A 24,259-nucleotide genomic window follows, 5' to 3' on the forward strand; every position below is an offset into this window, starting at 1 on the left:
CGAACAACGAACAACGAACAACGAACAACGAACAACGAACAACGAACAACGAACAACGAACAACGAACAACGAACAACGAACAACGAACAACGAACAACGAACAACGAACAACGAACAACGAACAACGAACAACGAACAACGAACAACGAACAACGAACAACGAACAACGAACAACGAACAACGAACAACGAACAACGAACAACGAACAACGAACAACGAACAACGAACACGAACACGAACACGAACAACGAACAACGAACAACGAACAACGAACAACGAACAACGAACAACGAACAACGAACAACGAACCACGAACAACGAACAACGAACAACGAACACGAACACGAACACGAACACGAACACGAACAACGAACAACGAACAACGAACAACGAACAACGAACAACGAACACGAACACGAACACGAACACGAACACGAACACGAACACGAACACGAACACGAACACAAACACGAACAATGTGAATGTGAACATACACAAACACAAACACAAACACGAACATGAAAACGAACAATGAACAGCGAACAGCGAACATCGAACAACGAACAACGAACAACGAACAACGAACAACGATCAACGAACAACGAACAACGATTAACGAACAACGAACACGAACACGAACACGAACACGAACACGAACACGAACACGAACACGAACACGAACAATGAACAACGAACAACGAACAACGAACAACGAACAACGAACAACGATCAACGAACAACGAACAACGATTAACGAACAACGAACACGAACACGAACACGAACACGAACACGAACACGAACACGAACTCAAACACAAACTCGAATTTTAATTCGAACACAAACACAAACACAAACACGAACAACGAACATCGAACAACGAACAACGAACAACGAACAACGAACAACGAACAACGAACAACGAACAACGAACAACGAACAACGAACAACGAACAACTAACAACGAACAACGAACAACGAACAACGAACAACGAACAACGAACAACGAACAACGAACAACGAACAACGAACAACGAACAACGAACACGAACACGAACACGAACACGAACACGAACACGAACACGAACACGAACACGAACACGAACAACGAACAACGAACAACGAACAACGAACAACGAACAACGAACAACGAACAACGAACAACGAACAACGAACAACGAACAACGAACAACGAACAACGAACAACGAACAACGAACAACGAACAACGAACAACGAACAACGAACAACGAACAACGAACAACGAACAACGAACAACGATCAACGAACAACGAACAACGAACAACGAACAACGAACAACGATTAACGAACAACGAACAACGAACAACGAACAACGAACAACGAACAACGAACAACGAACAACGAACAACGAACAACGAACAACGAACAACGAACAACGAACAACGAACAACGAACAACGAACAACGAACAATGTGAATGTGAACATTCACAAACACGAACACGAACAACGAACATCGAACAACAAACAACGAACAACGAACAACGAACAACGAACAACGAACAACGAACAACGAACAACGAACAACGAACAACGAACAACGAACAACGAACAACGAACAACGAACAACGAACAACGAACAACGAACAACGAACAACGAACAACGAACAACGAACAACGAACAACGAACAACGAACAACGAACAACGAACAACGAACAACGAACAACGAACAACGAACAACGAACAACGAACAACGAACAACGAACAACGAACAACGAACAACGAACAACGAACAACGAACAACGAACAACGAACAACGAACAACGAACAACGAACAACGAACAACGAACAACGAACAACGAACAACGAACAACGAACAACGAACAACGAACAACGAACAACGAACAACGAACAACGACCAACGACCAACGAACAACGAACAACGAACAACGAACAACGACCAACGACCAACGAACAACGAACAACGAACAACGAACAACGAACAACGAACAACGAACAACGAACAACGAACAACGAACAACGAACAACGAACAACGAACAACGAACAACGAACAACGAACAACGAACAACGAACAACGAACAACGAACAACGAACAACGATCAACGATCAACGAACAACGAACAACGAACAACGAACAACGAACAACGAACAACGAACAACGAACAACGAACAACGACACGAACACGAACACGAACACGAACACGAACACAAACACGAACAATGTGAATGTGAACATACACAAACACAAACACAAACACGAACATGAAAACGAACAATGAACAGCGAACAGCGAACATCGAACAACGAACAACGAACAACGAACAACGAACAACGATCAACGAACAACGAACAACGATTAACGAACAACGAACACGAACACGAACACGAACACGAACACGAACACGAACACGAACACGAACTCAAACACAAACTCGAATTTTAATTCGAACACAAACACAAACACAAACACGAACAACGAACATCGAACAACGAACAACGAACAACGAACAACGAACAACGAACAACGAACAACGAACAACGAACAACGAACAACGAACAACGAACAACGAACAACGAACACGAACACGAACACGAACTCAAACACAAACTCGAATTTTAATTCGAACACAAACACAAACACAAACACGAACAACGAACATCGAACAACGAACAACGAACAACGAACAACGAACAACGAACAACGAACAACGAACAACGAACAACGAACAACGAACAACGAACAACGAACAACGAACAACGAACAACGAACAACGAACAACGAACAACGAACAACGAACAACGAACAACGAACAACGAACAACGAACAACGAACAACGAACAACGAACAACGAACAACGAACAACGATCAACGATCAACGAACAACGAACAACGAACAACGAACAACGAACAACGAACAACGAACAACGAACAACGAACAACGAACAACGAACAACGATCAACGATCAACGAACAACGAACAACGAACAACGAACAACGAACAACGAACAACGAACAACGAACAACGAACAACGAACAACGAACAACGAACAACGAACAACGAACAACGAACAACGAACAACGAACAACGAACAACGAACAACGAACAACGAACAACGAACAACGAACAACGAACAACGAACAACGAACAACGAACAACGAACAACGATCAACGATCAACGAACAACGAACAACGAACAACGAACAACGAACAACGAACAACGAACAACGAACAACGAACAACGAACAACGAACAACGAACAACGAACAACGAACAACGAACAACGAACAACGAACAACGAACAACGAACAACGAACAACGAACAACGAACAACGAACAACGAACAACGAACAACGAACAACGAACAACGAACAACGAACAACGAACACGAACACGAACACGAACAACGAACAACGAACAACGAACAACGAACAACGAACAACGAACAACGAACAACGAACAACGAACAACGAACCACGAACAACGAACAACGAACAACGAACACGAACACGAACACGAACACGAACACGAACAACGAACAACGAACAACGAACAACGAACAACGAACAACGAACACGAACACGAACACGAACACGAACACGAACACGAACACGAACACGAACACGAACACAAACACGAACAATGTGAATGTGAACATACACAAACACAAACACAAACACGAACATGAAAACGAACAATGAACAGCGAACAGCGAACATCGAACAACGAACAACGAACAACGAACAACGAACAACGATCAACGAACAACGAACAACGATTAACGAACAACGAACACGAACACGAACACGAACACGAACACGAACACGAACACGAACACGAACACGAACACGAACTCAAACACAAACTCGAATTTTAATTCGAACACAAACACAAACACAAACACGAACAACGAACATCGAACAACGAACAACGAACAACGAACAACGAACAACGAACAACGAACAACGAACACGAACACGAACACGAACACGAACACGAACACAAACACGAACAATGTGAATGTGAACATACACAAACACAAACACAAACACGAACATGAAAACGAACAATGAACAGCGAACAGCGAACATCGAACAACGAACAACGAACAACGAACAACGAACAACGATCAACGAACAACGAACACGAACACGAACACGAACACGAACACGAACAACGAACAACGAACAACGAACAACGAACAACGAACAACGAACACGAACACGAACACGAACACGAACACGAACACGAACACGAACACGAACACGAACACGAACAATGTGAATGTGAACATACACAAACACAAACACAAACACGAACATGAAAACGAACAATGAACAGCGAACAGCGAACATCGAACAACGAACAACGAACAACGAACAACGAACAACGAACAACGACCAACGACCAACGAACAACGAACAACGAACAACGAACAACGAACAACGAACAACGAACAACGAACAACGAACAACGAACAACGAACAACGAACAACGAACAACGAACAACGAACAACGAACAACGAACAACGAACAACGAACAACGAACAACGAACAACGAACAACGAACAACGAACAACGAACAACGAACAACGAACAACGAACAACGAACAACGAACAACGAACAACGAACAACGAACAACGAACAACGAACAACGAACAACGAACAACGAACAACGAACAACGAACAACGAACAACGAACAACGAACAACGAACAACGAACAACGAACAACGAACAACGAACAACGAACAACGAACAACGAACAACGAACAACGAACAACGAACAACGAACAACGAACAACGAACAACGAACAACGAACAACGAACAACGAACAACGAACAACGACCAACGACCAACGACCAACGAACAACGAACAACGAACAACGAACAACGAACAACGACCAACGACCAACGAACAACGAACAACGAACAACGAACAACGAACAACGAACAACGAACAACGAACAACGAACAACGAACAACGAACAACGAACAACGAACAACGAACAACGAACAACGAACAACGAACAACGAACAACGAACAACGAACAACGAACAACGAACAACGAACAACGAACAACGAACAACGAACAACGAACAACGAACAACGAACAACGAACAACGAACAACGAACAACGAACAACGAACAACGAACAACGAACAACGAACAACGAACAACGAACAACGAACAACGAACAACGAACAACGAACAACGAACAACGAACAACGAACAACGAACAACGAACAACGAACAACGAACAACGAACAACGAACAACGAACAACGAACAACGAACAACGAACACGAACACGTACACGAACACGAACACGAACAACGAACAACGAACAACGAACAACGAACAACGAACAACGAACAACGAACACGAACACGAACACGAACACGAACACGAACACGAACACGAACACAAACACGAACAATGTGAATGTGAACATACACAAACACAAACACAAACACGAACATGAAAACGAACAATGAACAGCGAACAGCGAACATCGAACAACGAACAACGAACAACGAACAACGAACAACGATCAACGAACAACGAACAACGATTAACGAACAACGAACACGAACACGAACACGAACACGAACACGAACACGAACACGAACACGAACTCAAACACAAACTCGAATTTTAATTCGAACACAAACACAAACACAAACACGAACAACGAACATCGAACAACGAACAACGAACAACGAACAACGAACAACGAACAACGAACAACGAACAACGAACAACGAACAACGAACAACGAACAACGAACAACGAACAACGAACAACGAACAACGAACAACGAACAACGAACAACGAACAACGAACAACGAACAACGAACAACGAACAACGAACAACGAACAACGAACAACGAACAACGAACAACGAACAAAGAACAACGAACAACGAACAACGAACAACGAACAACGAACACGAACACGAACACGAACACGAACACGAACACGAACACGAACACGAGCACCAACACGAACACGAGCACCAACACGAACAATGTGAATGTGAACATACACAAACACAAACACAAACACGAACATGAAAACGAACAATGAACAGCGAACAGCGAACATCGAACAACGAACAACGAACAACGAACAACGAACAACGAACAACGAACAACGAACAACGAACAACGAACAACGAACAACGAACAACGAACAACGAACAACGAACAACGAACAACGAACAACGAACAACGAACAACGAACAACGAACAACGAACAACGAACAACGAACAACGAACAACGAACAACGAACACGAACACGAACACGAACAACGAACAACGAACAACGAACAACGAACAACGAACAACGAACAACGAACAACGAACAACGAACAACGAACCACGAACAACGAACAACGAACAACGAACACGAACACGAACACGAACACGAACACGAACAACGAACAACGAACAACGAACAACGAACAACGAACAACGAACACGAACACGAACACGAACACGAACACGAACACGAACACGAACACGAACACGAACACGAACAATGTGAATGTGAACATACACAAACACAAACACAAACACGAACATGAAAACGAACAATGAACAGCGAACAGCGAACATCGAACAACGAACAACGAACAACGAACAACGAACAACGATCAACGAACAACGAACAACGAACAACGAACAACGAACAACGAACAACGAACAACGAACACGAACACGAACACGAACAACGAACAACGAACAACGAACAACGAACAACGAACAACGAACAACGAACAACGAACAACGAACAACGAACCACGAACAACGAACAACGAACAACGAACACGAACACGAACACGAACACGAACACGAACAACGAACAACGAACAACGAACAACGAACAACGAACAACGAACACGAACACGAACACGAACACGAACACGAACACGAACACGAACACGAACACGAACACGAACACGAACACGAACACGAACACGAACACGAACACGAACACGAACACAAACACGAACACGAACACGAACACGAACACGAACACGAACACGAACACGAACAATGAACAACGAACAACGAACAACGAACAACGAACAACGAACAACGAACAACGAACAACGAACAACGAACACGAACACGAACACGAACATGAACACGAACACGAACTCGAATTCGAACTCGAATTTTAATTCGAACACAATGAATGAATGAATGAATGAATGAATGAATGAATGAATGAATGAAAGAATGAATGAATGATTCATTCATTCATTCATTCATTCATTCATTCATTTTCAGTGTTTTTTAACTGACTGAAAAAGGAGGAAGTAAAATATTATCATGACATAGAGCTGATTTGATGATGGAATCGGATTACTACATATTATGTATTTAGATGTGCTATTTATTAAATGGGTTTGAAGTCGGGGCCAAGCACTAAGCACTTAGTATTAAGCCCGTGCACCGACATCAAACCTTTTTAGTAAATAGCACATCTAAATAATATGTAGTAATTAATAATATCAAATCTTTTTTATTTTTTACTTTTCCGTTTTGAAGTTGGTTGTTTTTAACGTACATAGTTTATTCTATTTCTAATGTGATCAGCATAATAAATAGCGTAGGACAGCGCACTTAACTTGGATATTAATAATAATGGTTTTTAGTAAACTCAATACAAGGCTAAAAATTAATAAAAAATGTTTTTTATCTAATTACCATCGTGATTATTCTGATCAATATCTTCTACATAATAAGACTGGTTAAACATTTGTATCGGACGTGGCATATCCCTTCCAAGCACTTTTGTTTCATGTCACTACATACACAACGGGATTAACGGCAACCACCTTTACATTGTCATGATAATGTCACTTCGATAAACTGACTTTACTGATGAAGTAATCGGCAACAGTTTTTTGTCCTTAACCTTTCAGCTAGAGTCTATGGGTTCAGAAAGCGTGGGTCTTGCTACGTTTGCATTCTGCCACTAAAATGCCTGGAGGGTGGCTAGTAACACAGCTTTCCGCCAGCGGCTTCGCCCGCATAGTCAAAGAAACACACGCATAGTTCCCGTTTTCATGGAATTTCCGGGATAAAACGAACCCTATAACCTTCCTCATGTCTCAAGCTATCTCTGTTCCAAATTTGAAGTAATCCATACAGTACTTTTTGAGTTTAGCCCGGACAGACATAAAGACAAACAGACAAAAATTCTAAAAACTATAATTTTGGTTTCGGTATATATTGTAGATCACACCCCAAGTATTTTAAACAAATATTCAATGTACAGTTTTAACTTTCCTACGATTTTATTATATTTAAAGATAATTTCAAGATGATTCATACCAAAAAAGGGCTAATTTGGCGCTACCGACGCTCAATTAACAGGCTGTAGTTTCGTTGTTTACTGCTCGATTGTCATTATTGAAGGTTCATTAGAAACGTGATTAAAGTAGCTATATGTTTTATAATAAGCAAAATTCTCATAATTCTAACGGTTACCGAGATTTTTACATTAAAAAAAATATATATTTCATAAAATGTTGATTTTTGAAAATATTTCAGTTGGTACTAGTTTTACATTATTGAATCTTAGGAATCAAATAACGTTTATTTAATTATCTTTCAATTGACACCCTTTTTAAGTAAATCGGTCCAGTAGTTATCTAGATATACCGCACAATAGAACGGCCCGACGGCCACCTTTGCTACGTCATAGCTCCCCCCTCCATACCCCTAGGAAGTGACTACCGCACTTTTTGTGTTCAGAAAAACATGCCGATTAAGTGGATATCAGTAGTCCGTATGACGGAGGTGAGTCCCACGGAAATGAATTTTATTTCAATTGGGGACTGTACTAAAAATAAACCGAAGTGGGAAAGAAATATCTTAAATCACGGAAAGGCGACGTAAGTTGACACGTTTTTAAATGGGATGGAATGACATACAATTTCCGATGTTACTTTCTTACATCGATTTTTTATGATGTAGTTGCCATATTTATAACACATTTTATTCATAGAAATTGTTTATTTCTTACATGGTTTTATAGGTATTTATAAATTTCCTCGAAAATAAATACTATAATTCTATGTAGAGTTATTAAGCTCTCAACGTATAATTTCATAGTAATGGGACAAATGTAAGGTAACGTAATGATGTGTAATGCACATCTGTTTTTCAGCTGTAATATGAAAATGTAACTTACCTACATTCCACCAAACAATTATTATTTCATAAGCATAAATATAGCTAGGTATATAATTTGTATTTATTTTTTCCATGTGCCTTCCATTATTCATCGATTTAATTTAAATAGAGTAAGATAAAAAGACGTGTGGCACTCGGGGACTGCGGCCGTAAAGCTATTGCATAGCATGCCTTCAAGTCACACCTCCGTGCCCGTCGGAGTGGGGAGCGTGAGTTTTTTTCGTTATGGAATTTATAGAACCGGGCCCCGCGCTCAAGGCCCGCGATAGAAGCTATGCAATAGCTTAAAATCTGTCTATCTATCTGACTGTATCTTCTTCACTCCTAAGCCATTGAACCGTTTGGATGAAATTTGATACAAGATAGTTTGAGACATAGGAAAGGGCATTATATTATGATAGGTCTTATCGCAAAAATCCTGAGCACGGGACCTATGCTCATTTTTCTTTGACTACGCAAGCACAGCCTCGGTTGGAAAGCTAGTATTATATAATATTAATTGCTTGTACATTTGTTTCAATTAAACAATTTGTAAACATGCTTCAGGGGTGAGAAACTGATAATCTCTATACAAGTTTATTTATAATTCAGACCTTCTAACAATTTAATAATTAACTAATGTTTAAGCTCTCATCCTAAGTTTCTTAGTAACACTATAAATTGTGAGGAGAAATAAACAGTGTTATTAATCGGTTTTATTTTCACCTACTTAAAGTATAATAATATCTTTGTCATGAAAGTAAAATCACATGTCCCTTAGTGGGGTATGGGGCAGATTCATATGAATACCTATGTTTTGCTGATCAATTTTTTTAGGTCAAATATATGAAGCAGCCTTCTTTATCCTGCCAGACCATAAGACATTTTTTTTTCGTTTCCAACGGGAATTGAACCAAGGACCCTTCGGTTCTACGCTCACGCGTCAACCACAATTTTGGATCAAATTAGTTGTTATTAATATCGACTTCGGAGAACTACCCATTAAGATCTCAAAACACAAAAAATATTTTCTAATGTACTTAACACAAAGATATATTAAAAAAAATAACAATTTGAATATTAAGTATGCGCCATTCAGGCTGTCTTGAACAATACCCAATTTAAAACACTGTACATTGTGTAGTATTAATAAGTTTTTGTAACCTTTCTAATGTTGTGAGAAACAAATAAAGACCATTTTATTATTATTATTATTAAAAAGTTTAAACTTTTACATATTGTTAACAAATTTTGTATAAACTTTAGGCTTTGTATCGCTGAAAACAAAAAAGAAATGAAATAAATTTTTAAGTCGATTATAAGGCTGTTATTCAATTTGAACAAGAAAAGTAAATTAGAATAATAATTTACCATTGAGTTATTTTGAGATAGAATATCTTGACATTATTAATTAATATTAAAATACAATATTCGCTTCACTTCAAAACGTAATTAATTTACTTGATAGATTGATATTACTTGATGAAAATTCATTGGTTTTTAAAGAAGTTTCTAAGTCGAAATATGACTTTCGCCAAGCATAATAATAAATTGAGTTTTGTTCTTATTTAACTATATAATATTATATTATATTATGTACGACGTAAAAAGTCTAAAATCGGCTACCCACATACCTTTTTTTTTTAGTGGGGACCTACCCACATACCTGCATACCTGCAGGACATTTTTATTGTTTCATACAATTCATTTGTCATCAATAATTGAAATAATAAAAAAGTGGTATTATAAGAAAACACATTTAAATGCTTCATGCTTTATTTATTGTCTATAAGTCTAAATATACATTTTTAAATGGTCATTTTGAATAGTTAAAAGACAAATACATAAATAAGCTTCAGATTCGAAGTATATTTTAAACTTTATTAGATATAAATATTAAGGGCCGGCGCCCACTGCCGGCACGGCGTGGCATGGCAGGGCAGAGGATTTTATTACTAATGAAGTTATTTTGAATCTTATTTCAATCAGTTTAGAATTCAAGTTACTTTATTTCGATGCCACGATGCCGCGACGTATCGCAGGATGCTGCAGCATGACGCGGCACGCCGCAGGATGCGGCGGCATGACGTGTCTTGCTTTGGGGTCGAGGAATTATGATTGCTAGCTAGTTGAAATAAGGTTGAAACTTATGCAGCATTAGTGGGGCTTTTAGCAGGATGCCACGGCATGCCGCGGGATGCCATTGCACGCCGCGGGATGCTCTGCCGTGCCATGCCGTGCCGTGCCGGCACTGGGCGCCGGCCCTTAGCTATTATCTACACATTCAATGCGATATAACATAGATAATTATTAAAAGACGACTTTAAATATTAGCTAAGATTAATAACTATGTGAATATAATAATCTCAATAAAATATATTTTCTTTGGAATGAAAGTTATCTCCTTACAATTAGCATATAGACAGAAATATGATAAAATATAAAATATTATAACTTTTCAATACTTTCATGCAAAATATTTTTGGTATTTTCAAATGTTTATAATTATTATAATATTATCAAGACCAATATTGTCATTACATTTCAGAAAATATTAATGCCGTTTTAGGAAAAATAGTTTGTTTTTAATTTATATCAAATACATTTATATTATGAATTTATTTATAATTATCTGATCTAGGTGATTGACCCCTCTCAGAGTTAGGAGAGCTTCCTCCAGACGCGCTTTGAGGACTTCTATCACTGACCTATAAATAAATGCATAAAACTTCATTTACATTTATTTTAATTACTTGAGTAATACTTGCTAAATAGATATAATGTTTACAGTTGTTGAGACAATTACTAGAGTGTTTATCAGCAATAAAACATTGCGGTAAAGACAAAAAATAGTCGCTAAAAACTGGATCTAAGTACAAGCCAGTATGAAGCATATTCGCTATCGTCTCAACATCGAGTGTCGAATCTTGAGCCGATAATTCTTTATAGCAGATGACACGAGTCTCTAAGAATGAAGATATGTATCCGATATTAGAAAACCATACCTGTAAACAAGTATGAAGCATATTCGTTATAGTCTCAACATCGAGTGTCGAATCTTGAGCCGATACTTCTTTATAGCAGACGACACGACTCTCTAGGAATGTAGATATGTATCCAATACTTGAAAGCTATACCTGCAATCCAGTATGAAGCATGTTCGCTATAGTCTCGACATAGAGTCCTGGGCCGTAATCTTCTTTACAGCAGACGACACGACTCTTGGAACGTAGAAAATTAGTATCCAATATAGTAGAGTTAAAACTTTACCTGCAATCCGGTATGAAGCATATTCGCTATAGTCTCAACATCGAGCGTAGAGTCTTGAGCTGAGATCTTCTTTATAGCAGACGACACGATACAAATATCGCCTCTCAATTCGCTAACTAGAGCGGTTATCTTCTGTGCATTGCTGAGTACTTCGACACTTTGGGTGTAAGGGTTGTAGCGGACGCCGAATGGACGCTGAATGCTCTCCGCGAAGGCCCTGTATTTATAAAAGATGTAATATGTAAATTAGAAAATAGTCTATTATTAAACATGTTAGTTGGAAATACAACGTCAAGATGTTATATTGCATTTATCTGTAACTAAAATTATAACGCTGAACATCATGAACTGGTGGTTTGAATTGAATAATTGTTGTTGTGTTGGTAGTTTATTTATCGAGGAAGACAATGAAGAAAATAAAAATGTTGAAATAATGTTTCTTTTCAGAGCAAATAAATTTGCGTGGATCACTTATTATTAGCACTCATTGGAAATATTCTATTACATTTATAATAATATTATCATCGTCGACTAGATGCAAGGTGCTGAAATTTTGTTTACAGCTTTTGTCATCGATAATTAATCTTAGTGCAATCGCTTTTTTAATATTTATAATCTTATATTTTATATCTAAACGTTTACTTCTCTATTTATGTACCGAACCACTAAAAATAGGAAATCCATACTAATTGTACGTCTTACCTCATCTTCTCTTTAGCCTCTTCAAAAGAGTCAGTGTAATAATAGGCGTTTTGATACGCCGTGATTATACATTCTTCATTCACAGTGACATCAGGGTCAAATCTCTTGATTTTATCGGGAGTAGATATCGCGTGTTTAAGTTCTGCGACAGAAGAAAGTAGACCAGCTCCATACACCCTGTATGTACCATCTGCTTGACGGCAAAGACCAAACTCCACAGTGAAGAAATATAGCTATAAATAATAAAATTCATTTAATAAAGTGTATTAACTTTACGTAAGTTAAATGTAAGTTCGTACTTATATTTAGTTTAAGGAAAATTCTGGAATAATTGCGTATAATTTGCATAAAGATCATACTTTAATTGTTATCTTTTTCTATGAAACGGGTCGAGTGCTATAAATATTATTTTATTTCTTTCTAATTTATGTGGGCGGTATATAATTAATAATTATAATAGTAGATAAAGATGAAAAAGTCTGTCATAATATTAATATATTATCATTTATGTTTTAACAATATTACCGTAGCTAATTTGTCGATATCTTCGTCAGAAGCGCCAAGTGATGCCAATCCCAGTTCTTGCGAAAACTGGGCGAAGCTAGGATTGGCCAGAAGAGGCATGTGGCCCAAGAGCTCGTGGCAGCAATCACTGAAAATAATAAATATAGTTTAAAAACAAAACTCTCTATATTGAAATAAATTCGTAAAACAATTGTATTGTCACCTATCCTTGATACTGCAAAGTTTGAATTAAATCTGTCCATTTAATGTCGGTCTGAATCGAGTCTTAGGGTTTTGGTTACTTAAAAAATTACAAATATACAGATGAAACATGAAAAGGCGTCTCCCAATAGATAATTGTAGAATTTAATTGGCTACCGATGATTTCTGTATCTTCAAATTGAAACGAATAAACTGTAGATAAAAGTTTTAAAGATGTAAGGCTTCGTAGGTATGTATGACTTATACAATAAGGACGCTAAGAATATGGATTGTTGCAAAAAAATCAATGCATTATAAGGTTGAAGATGAATATAATACTTACGGTTCTGGCGTATAAAACGGATCCGAAGAGTGTCGTATATACTGCGTGCAATGGAACACGCGGAACGCCAGCCCAGATAGAAAATCTCTTGGAGACAAGTACCCGGCAACGGGACGCAGTTGAAATCCCGTTTTGCGCTTCAAAAACGCACTCACGTCTTCCAGCTAAAAGAATACAATAGCCTTTATTTAACACACACATATAGTAAAAGGAAAAAATAGAGAAACACACTAAAACAAATTAATATAGAAAATAACTGTTTGTCTTTACGCATAATATCTATAATATAAAAATGAATCCCAAAATGTGTTGGTAAGCGCATAACTTGAGAACGGCTGAACCGATTTCGATAATTCTTTTTTTATTATATTCCTTGAAGTACGAGGATGGTTCTTATGTAGAGAAAACGTAAATATGTACCACGGGCGAAGCCGGGGCGGACCGCTAGTATGGAATATAATTTAAGAAATTATAATTTAAGTCAGTACCTAGTTTTCTGAAAGGCATCGGTTAAGAGGTAGAGCTCTTGAATCTGAATGAAAGAAATAGTCCAAGTAAAATGAGATTGGCATTGACCTTAAGTTGAAATAAAAAACATTAGAAAAAAAACTTTGAGAGATGTGTTTTACTGAGTCTAATCTCCATTATAAGAATTATTATTTATTTAACGATAAAAAAACCAAAGGAAATTTCAACGATGCTACAAAGTTCACAGGGTTAGTAAGCAGATTTCTTAACAAAGATTATAAAGGTACAAAGAAACCGTCTTTAATAAAATGCGTAGAAAATAATTGAAGAAAATAAACAAAAACAAACCGCCTCAAGCTTCAACATGAACTTGGAACTCCTTACCGAGGCCTTGAATCTCTGTAATTATATCTGAGAGCAAGTGAAAGTGCTGTAGAAATATGCCTTTGAAAATTATACTGTATTCCTAGCTAATAGAATGCTTATTTTGTATCATAGTGTTTGCGCAGGCAATATTAAAAAGATTTTTTAGTTTTCTAGGCCATGTTGAGTACTATTTTCCTAACCAATATTATATTATGTTGAAGAGATGTGAGGTACAGAATCTTATGTAGATTTTATACGAGTATTTTTATGTTAAGAAATGTGATACATTCATTTTTCAATATCACATTGCATTTGTAGAACTTCAAGAAGGTTACGTACATTCCTTGCGAATAGCATGTCTCAAATTTCTTTTATATTTTACTTCAGAATAAAATGCAACTTTTTATAAAAATAAGGAAAGAACGGAAAGTTTTGACTTGATTTTTATCTTGGAATACACGTGCCAAGATGAAATTTATTTCCTCTTGACTTAGAGCATTACGATAAATCATTGAGTTATCAATTACAAATAGACACACCAGCCAATAAAATTGTATTTTAACCCATTGACCACCGAGCGGCCCGATCGGGCCGAGACACAATAGATTTTCTATTGTGTCTGTGATCCGAGGACTGACGGAATAATCTACGATTATAAATTTCTTGTAATTCTATATTTCGTTTAAGACAAACAACAAATCATTACCTACCAACAGCATATACTTTACAAAATTAATTATTATCAAATATAAGAACAAAAAACGAAATTGGTAAAAACAAAAAATATATAACTTTACTAATGAAGTACGAAAACATTTTAGAATTTCGTAGATCTTAATATAAATATTTTTGATAAAAATTTACTTAATTTAAATTACTCTCTATTTTTTCCCATATTAAAAAGACGGAGGAGATACAAATAATTAAACGGGGACCTTGATTGCAAATTCCAGACAAAGATATGAACCTTTTTTAATAATTAAAATCAAAAATAAAATGTAATTTAAATATCTAAGCTATCTAAAAATGGACCCTAATTCATACAAGTAAATCTAAACCAGCTTTTATTATAATCAATTAATTTAATTTTATCCACCCTTTCAAAATATAGTGTACCATTTAATAGATATAAATAGGTACAAATAAACATACCTGAGGGAGATTGTCCTCTCTGTATCCACAATATTTGACCAGTTGAGGCCAATTCTGCAAATATTCTTCACACGCATGCATTTGATACAGCTTGTGCAGCTCACGGAACACAATACCCCTGATGATTTAGAAACATTTTTAAATGTACGAAAAAAATAGAAGAAATAGTAGGACCGGATCGTTGGCTTTAATTGATTCTGTCTCTAGAGCAAATACTTTCAGATTGCGTCCTTAGAGTGAAATCATAGATCAGGGATAAATTTATTCTAGAATTATCATTAAGAAGACAATGGCTGAATATCACGGTCCATTTGTATATATTAGTTCGTGTAGGTGGCTCTGTAGTGAGGACCTCGGACTTCCAATCGATAAGTCGGGGATTCGAAACTACCGTGCAGGAAATAAATTGATTTTTCTCACACCACAATATCACCACTGCTCTAAATGGTGAAGGAAAACATCGTCTGGAAACCGACATACTGGTCGATAATAAGTTAGTACGTGCTATATACTAAGTACAAGTAATAAAAATGCAAAGATTTTTATTTTTTTTTCGTGGGCTATAAAAATTTGTGAATATGTTTGTATTTTACATGTAAACTTAAAAACTAAACAAGTTAAATTACGGGAACTATATGCATAATATTATGTTCCACAGTTCTTTAGACTACTAAAAACAATTATCTCTCAAAGAGAGATAATCCAATTCAAACTTATAATAATGAAGATCTTGTATTGCACGAAAACACTATAAGTTAGTCTTCAAAGCTGTTGTACATCAATTCGAAACTGAGCCAAAACACTAGTTCAAAATTAGTATGTAACACAGTTTGAAGTTACAAACTTGAGTAAGTCCTTGTTAACACCACATCGTCGAAGCTTAAATTCAACTCGGAATAATTTACAACACCAGATAATAATTTAAAGTTTTACTGTCAATTGTGTTGAGTTCTATTCAGAGTAAACTAAAATATTGGCTTATTATAATATAGCTGTTGTAGTAGCAATGCTTTACATATTATTTTATTTTCCATGTCTCATTAAGATCCTAAATTTATTTTCTCGGAAACAATTTTCCAAACAAACAAGCTCACGTTAAGAATATTATGATAAGAATTTTCACTTTATATGAAGTTTCTTTATTAGTAAGTTATGAAAAATATTCAAAAAATTCTTTATAGATAACACTGGTACGACAGAAGTTAAGTTAATTAAAAAATGTTAAATTCCCAAGATGTAATATTAAAAACTTCGAAGAAACTTTATGGAGATAGAAAGGGTTTCTTTGAATTTTAATTTTGTAAATAGCATTTGGAGTTTTTTTGCATTTTTTTGACATCAAATAGATTCAATATTCACAATTTAACCTACCAGGTTTTGATTTCCACTTCTGTGTATTGCACACGAGGTATCGGTTGTCCACTGGAAAAGGAAATAGCATCGTTTTGTATGGTTGAACGAAAAACGAACGAAGCAAAAATATAGGAAATAAGATATCTGTGAGAGAGATGGTACGTTTCATAAAGATTTTGTTTCCTGAATAAACAGATGGTTACCTTAATTTTGTTAAGTATCTTAAAATAATAATACATTTAATCTTGAAAACTTTGATCTGAACTTTGATGATTTTTTTTAACATTAAAACACTTATAAAAAAATGTGTAGCTACTTAAAATTTAAATGCTCATTTACTTAATGAATAATTTTCACAACTGATCTAAATCTATCCTATCTTATTAAAAGACATTCAACGCAATGCTCCATCCAGCCATAAATTGAAGTCATCAAAGCTTCTTGAAACACTACTTACTACTTATAATTATTTGCAATCGCTGCAAATTGTTCACGCCGTTTTCTATACACAGGATCCTTGAAGCCAGGGTGATCAGCGTCCAGCTCAGAACCGTACATTAGAACATTCTGCGCACGGTCCAAGTCAGAAATCTTGCGAGGAAACCACGGCATTTCACCGAAATCTAGGCGAAAATATTATTATTGATGAAACCAATTACAAATAGTGTATTTTGTAATATGTAAACATTACGTATTCTGTAGCTGATTAATATCATTTCTGACATACAAAGTTTCATCCCCACTTTACTTTCTTCAAGACGAATAATTTACGAGACACACATAACTTAGCTACTTTTTTAAAGTCCATAAATTTATTAATCAATACATAATCTAATATTCTGCTAGCGATTCATATTTGAACAATGATAGACTCATCTACTTTACTATAATATGTGCACATTAATATTAATATCGATATTGATCTTGTATAATATAATAATTATTCTCCATCATATTTGAATCTGCCAGTCAATTATAGCAATCAGTTGTAGCTGATTGATTCATTTAAATTTTAATCATACGATTAATTGTAAACAAGGTGTCCACATTAGTTCGGATTAATTAACTATTACTAAGTATCTGTAAGTAATTAGATTAAGGGCTGATTTTTCAATCCTTGGTTAAAACTTATTCGTCGAATAATGTATAAAACTATCATTTTAAAAACATATTCTAATTGCCCGTATTTGACAGTTTACGTGACATTTTAATATTATCGTGTAATACTTTATTGGATGGATAAGTTTTATCCAAGCATTGAAAAATCGGCCCTTAATAGCGATTAACTTAATTTAAAAAAAAAAGCTTTTTCCCGACTGCACCAGAGAAAGGCTTTATTTTGCGAATATTATTATGTATATTTCTGTAATATCGGCTTGGTAGATTTAAGCTCAAAACTTAATCTCTCGAATAACGTTATTACCTAAATCATAAAATAAAATGTCTCCTATTAATTATATGTATAATTGGAAAAAAGTTTACAAGGGTTGATTTTTAAAAAGGGAAACAAAGGACAAAAAACGATATTTTTGTTTTTGATTTTTATAACAATTACTTTTTGATGAAGCTTTTCTTAAAAGATAACTCACCAAAACTAGCAGCAGCGGACAACGGTGTTGGTGGGGGGAATTCGTCCCCAGTATTGGAGGCAACCAGCTCGAAATCTTGAACCTCCCGTTTAAGCATTCTTTTCAACTGTTCCATGAGTCTTGGATCACATTCTACGTCGACCAGAATATCCGACTAGGAGCAAATATATTTTAATTTTATAGGAATTGAGTGTATACTTAGGGCTGATTTTTCAATCCTTGGTTAAAACTTATTCGTCGAATAATGTACAAAACTACCATTTTAAAAACGTATTCTAATTGCCCATATTTGACAGTTTACGTGACATTTTAATATTATCGTGTAATACTTTATTGGACGGAAAAGTTTTATCCAAGCATTGAAAAATCGGCCCTTAATAGAATATTATTATAGATAGTTTTGGACTTTTCAAAAGCTGCTTCATTTTATTGAGAAATTTAATTAAAATTATTTAACAAATTTTTTTTTGTATGCTATAAAACTAAATAGGTTTCAAATTCTACTTAAATCACAAGTTAGAGCCAGCGCGCACGAGCAACTTTGTCTCCGCAACTATTTTGTCTCTCCCATCAATTTGTATGGGGAGTTGCGTCGCTACGTGCGCGCACTTTCATACTAGCCCATGGGTGGAGAGACAAAATAGTTGCGGAGACAAAATAGTTGCGGAGACAAAGTTGCTCGTGCGCGCACTGTCTTAAGCCGGCGCCAGACATGGGGATAAAAGTTTGAGCACACATTTTCAAAACTTCGATCAAACTTTATATTATGCACAAATGTATCCGGCTAGACTTGTATTTCAAATGATTTACGGGCACAGTTACCGCAAAGATGGCTCACAGATTAGACGACGATTTTGATGACTCCGTCAGACTGTTTTATTTGAGTCCCTTTAATTTTTTTTGTTTGAAGTAGCTCAATAAATAATTCTATTACTGCGTCATTACCCCACTCCATTATTGACGCTCAAAATACCACTCACAGATTAACTATTGTATACAACTGCTCCGTTCAGCGGCGCACACGCAACAAGTGTGGCAGGGCGCACAAACTTTGAAGCAACTTTGAAGTTTGATTACTTTGATGTTCGCAGAAAAACCGACTCGACTCGGCAAACTTCAAATATGTGTTCAAACTTTGAACAAATAGGCAAATGTCAGTGCCACACTTCGCGACTTTGTAGGTATTTGCGTATTTGATCACATGTCTGGCGCCTGCCTTTCATGAAGGTATCATTTCTGCTAGCAGTTGCATTTGTTTGAACTACGGAAAATACTGTTGAGACTATTTATTGTTCAAGTTAAGCAACAATTTAATTAATAACATCAATAGTATGCTTGAACTTTTTTCCGCATCTTATGGTGGGTGAGGTTTTTCATACATTTTATTTATCATTTGAAAAGGGATAATTTAGTAGTTATTTGTTTAAATCTCGATTACGCATTTAGCGAAGGGCGTGATGCATTACTGTTACGACGAAATCAATATAAGCACAACAATCCTGAATTAAATAATATAATAAATATGTTAAGTGTTAGCAAAATACTCGACATTTAGACAATTCGAAAAAATAATATTTTTCTTACATACGCGTTGCGCTTGTGACTTAAACAGGATGTATACTTGTTTCACTATTCTTTTGAAGTATGTATATGAAAAGGTTTACATAAATATTTCAGTTTTTAAAAGTACTTTCTTTCAGACTTTAAATAGGTATTTATATTACGAAAAAGTTAAGAGAAAAAATTCAATTTCCTTTTCCAGTTACATTAGATTTAATTCTAGTAATGCGAGAGCTTTTTTCGTATTTTATAATACGATTTTCGGAATAAAATATTTGCTTTCTAACTTTCTTAATGATGGGATTAAAAGGAGAATTCGTTAAATAATAAAATATTAGGTATATTATTCGCTTTGTAAATGGTACACATTTTTTTTGTAGTTATATTTAGAGTAAGTGGTGAAGGTTGCTTTCATTAAAATAATTGGCTTAGACAGTAGACATGTATCTAAGAATGAAAAAGCTCAATACATAAAAAATAAAAAAAAGTGTATTGATGGACAAAATCGCAGGCAGCGTAGCATAAATCATAAACTTACAGCGGAAATTTCAGTTGCTGATTTCCTCGATTCAATATGAAGTACGTTGATCCCAAGGTCTTGGAATACCGTCAGAACCCGCACCAATCCCCCCACTTGGTTCTTAATACTGAAGATGACGGAAATTCTTTCCCCCTCCGGCTGGGTTTGGGACCTCATCTCCCCAAGTTTCGGATGGTGAGGCGCTTCCTTTTTGACCTCCCAATCCGAGCCATTTCTATACAGCCACAAACCGAGGAGACCTTTTCCTGATCCGCTCATTTCAAGTGGTTGAAATTAATGGACACTATGGGTTAGGGGTCTAAGGAGGTATGATAGGTAAGAGTGACGGTGATGTACTGCGTCGTGTCCTGTCCCGAACGCTCCTTATAAAGAGAAGAGGCGCGGGAGCCGAACAGGAGGGTGGGTATATTTGATTGGCTGAATCAAGTGTTCACTGTAACTTGGAAAATCTTTTCACACCGTTAAGTCACGGACACACTTCGCTTGTTATTTTTGATAGGAGATATTACAATTTTCTGGTACGTGTACACTTATTTACAACAAGGTGATTTTTTGGAATTAAACCTGATAAACCTGTATCGTCGTTTATTTAAATGCTTTGTTCAAATGGTATTCGTTCATTAGAAAATGGTCATTTTCACCACTTTTATATATGTTCTGTCTGGCTTAACTGCCTGTTTAAACAAAAATTACTCCTAAAAGTGTGAAAAAGGATATAGGCATGTTATGAGAAAGTTGTGAAAGCATACTGAACCAATTTTAAAATTCAAATGCCATATCCCAATTAAAAGCGCCTGAATCATAATTGCAATGAAATTTATGCTCATATTAAATGCTAAGACTTTAGTTTCAGGCGTCGTAAATTTGCCAATATAAGTTATCTAGTATGTTCTAGGGCTGTTAACACACACAGATGCACCCACCCCCTTTCGGACTAGAGTCCGATAACGGTGGGCTTGCTGTATTTATTACCATTGTTTAGCGGAAAGAGGATTCGCTGTCATTCATTATCAAATAGCCTTGCGTAAACGTGCTGATGGGAAACTTGAACTACACTTATATAAAACCTTAAACGTTTTCTTTTATTGTTTGTTAGTGGTATCTTTATGGAATGAAACTGAAGAATTTGTCTTAAAACCATTTAAATGGTTTTAGATTATCCTTATAAATTCGTATCGTATCTGAGATATTTGGTATTTTCAAATTATTTGATTCGATAGATACTTCTTTACCGAATATAATAAATTAGAATAGAAGGCATATTATCTTAATACTAGCGACCCGCCCCGGCTTCGCACGGGTGCAATGCTGATACTAAATACGCTACAGAAAAATTGTGAACGTTGTATAGGTATAAAAATATAGCGGCCCGCTCCGGCCTCCGGCATCGCACGGGTATAAAATACATAGCCGGGCGGCCGCAAACGCTACGTCCTGCAATTTTTAAATCTGTAATATCTTCGAAAATATTCACTTAAATCATACGGTGTAAAGGGCCATATAGACTAGAGTAGATAATTTTTGAAACAAAAAAAAATCGCAGTCGGATGAAACCCATTAGAAAAGGAGGGGAATATGATAAAAATGTAAGGAAAAATAAATTACGGTCAATTCGAGTTCGGGAAGCGGGAGGGGGGAGCTTTAAAGAGAAAAAAATGGTTTCTCTCGATTTCCGACAAAACTACAAGTCCTATAGAAAAAAGTTCAATGGCAAAGTTGTAGGTAATTAAAAGTTCTACAACTTTTGTATTCACAATTTTTTCACATAACCTAAAAATTTAGGTGAAAAATTCAAAAAACCAAGTTTTTGGTCTTTTATTTCTATCTACTTCAAAATTTATTTTTTTTCTACGAAATTTGGTGGAAACTTACTTTATTATGTCCCAAATACACTGTAATTTATTTGATTGAAAATATTTATTTTTTCGCCTTATTTTGAATTAATACCAAAAAAACAACCTAATTTTCAATCGAAAAGTCACCCGTCAAAATATCAGCTTTTTTCAAAAACTTGGGGTGCCTTTTATTCATTGAAATCTCTACTTTCATATGGTGTAAAAAAAATAAACACCACCATAGTAAATGTTCTCAGGAAATGCATACAAACAGTCTGAAAATTAGCTTTTACTAAATCAGGCACACTTCTCGAACTACCTGAAATGTTTTTATCGACATCATTTTGCTTTTGAATATGCTGTAAAATATTAAACTTAGAACAGATAATTATTTTTCTTTTGAAATATTACCGAAAAGCCGATACAAAAGAAAATATAGAGTTCAAGAAGTGTGCCTGATTTAGTAAAAGCTAATTTTCAGACTGTTTGTATGCATTTCCTGAGAACATTTACTATGGTGGTGTTTATTTTTTTTACACCATATGAAAGTAGAGATTTCAATGAATAAAAGGCACCCCAAGTTTTTGAAAAAAGCTGATATTTTGACGGGTGACTTTTCGATTGAAAATTAGGTAGTTTTTTTGGTATTAATTCAAAATAAGGCGAAAAAATAAATATTTTCAATCAAATAAATTACAGTGTATTTGGGACATAATAAAGTAAGTTTCCACCAAATTTCGTAGAAAAAAAATAAATTTTGAAGTAGATAGAAATAAAAGACCAAAAACTTGGTTTTTTGAATTTTTCACCTAAATTTTTAGGTTATGTGAAAAAATTGTGAATACAAAAGTTGTAGAACTTTTAATTACCTACAACTTTGCCATTGAACTTTTTTCTATAGGACTTGTAGTTTTGTCGGAAATCGAGAGAAACCATTTTTTTCTCTTTAAAGCTCCCCCCTCCCGCTTCCCGAACTCGGATTGACCGTAATTTATTTTTCCTTACATTTTTATCATATTCCCCTCCTTTTCTAATGGGTTTCATCCGACTGCGATTTTTTTTATCTTTTCATTATTTTCAAAGGCTTCTACCCCAGTCTAATATAGATCTATATTAAATGAACAATGTATCCATGGTATTTAATTGGTTAAGGATTAATGCTGTATTGGTTAAAATCGCTTCGA

The 24,259-nt window shown here is 35.8% G+C and overlaps 1 protein-coding gene across 1 annotated transcript; it reads right to left on the reverse strand.

Moving 5' to 3' along the window:
• Positions 1–11,733: 11,733 nt before the first annotated feature.
• Positions 11,734–21,556, reverse strand: Trhn (tryptophan hydroxylase). Its single transcript, XM_089700910.1, has 10 exons — positions 21,238–21,556; positions 19,140–19,293; positions 18,008–18,173; positions 17,569–17,619; positions 16,198–16,315; positions 14,212–14,375; positions 13,689–13,815; positions 13,164–13,396; positions 12,462–12,678; positions 11,734–11,899 (listed from the first exon to the last, which is right to left on the reverse strand). The coding sequence occupies exons 1-10, from the start codon at positions 21,496–21,498 to the stop codon at positions 11,810–11,812; spliced, it is 1,581 nt and encodes a 526-aa protein (XP_089557036.1). The 5' UTR covers positions 21,499–21,556; the 3' UTR covers positions 11,734–11,809.
• Positions 21,557–24,259: the final 2,703 nt, after the last annotated feature.

This window comes from Colias philodice, chromosome 1 (assembly GCF_061535455.1).
Source record: "Colias philodice isolate Cphi_HAF_F1 chromosome 1, ilColPhil1 Martin Lab GWU primary, whole genome shotgun sequence".
Taxonomy (NCBI): Eukaryota; Metazoa; Arthropoda; class Insecta; order Lepidoptera; family Pieridae; genus Colias; species Colias philodice.

What these genes read in the sequence shown, in the direction of transcription:
- Trhn (XM_089700910.1), bottom strand. Translation starts at nt 21,498, where the DNA reads ATGAGCGGATCAGGAAAAGGTCTCCTCGGTTTGTGGCTGTATAGAAAT. An exon ending in GAGAGGACAATCTCCCTCAG is followed by an intron (nt 14,376 to 16,197) that starts GTATGTTTATTT and finishes GTATTCTTTTAG; the next exon opens with CTGGAAGACGTGAGTGCGTT. An exon ending in TGCTTCATACCGGATTGCAG is followed by an intron (nt 11,900 to 12,461) that starts GTAAAGTTTTAA and finishes ATTTATTTATAG; the next exon opens with GTCAGTGATAGAAGTCCTCA.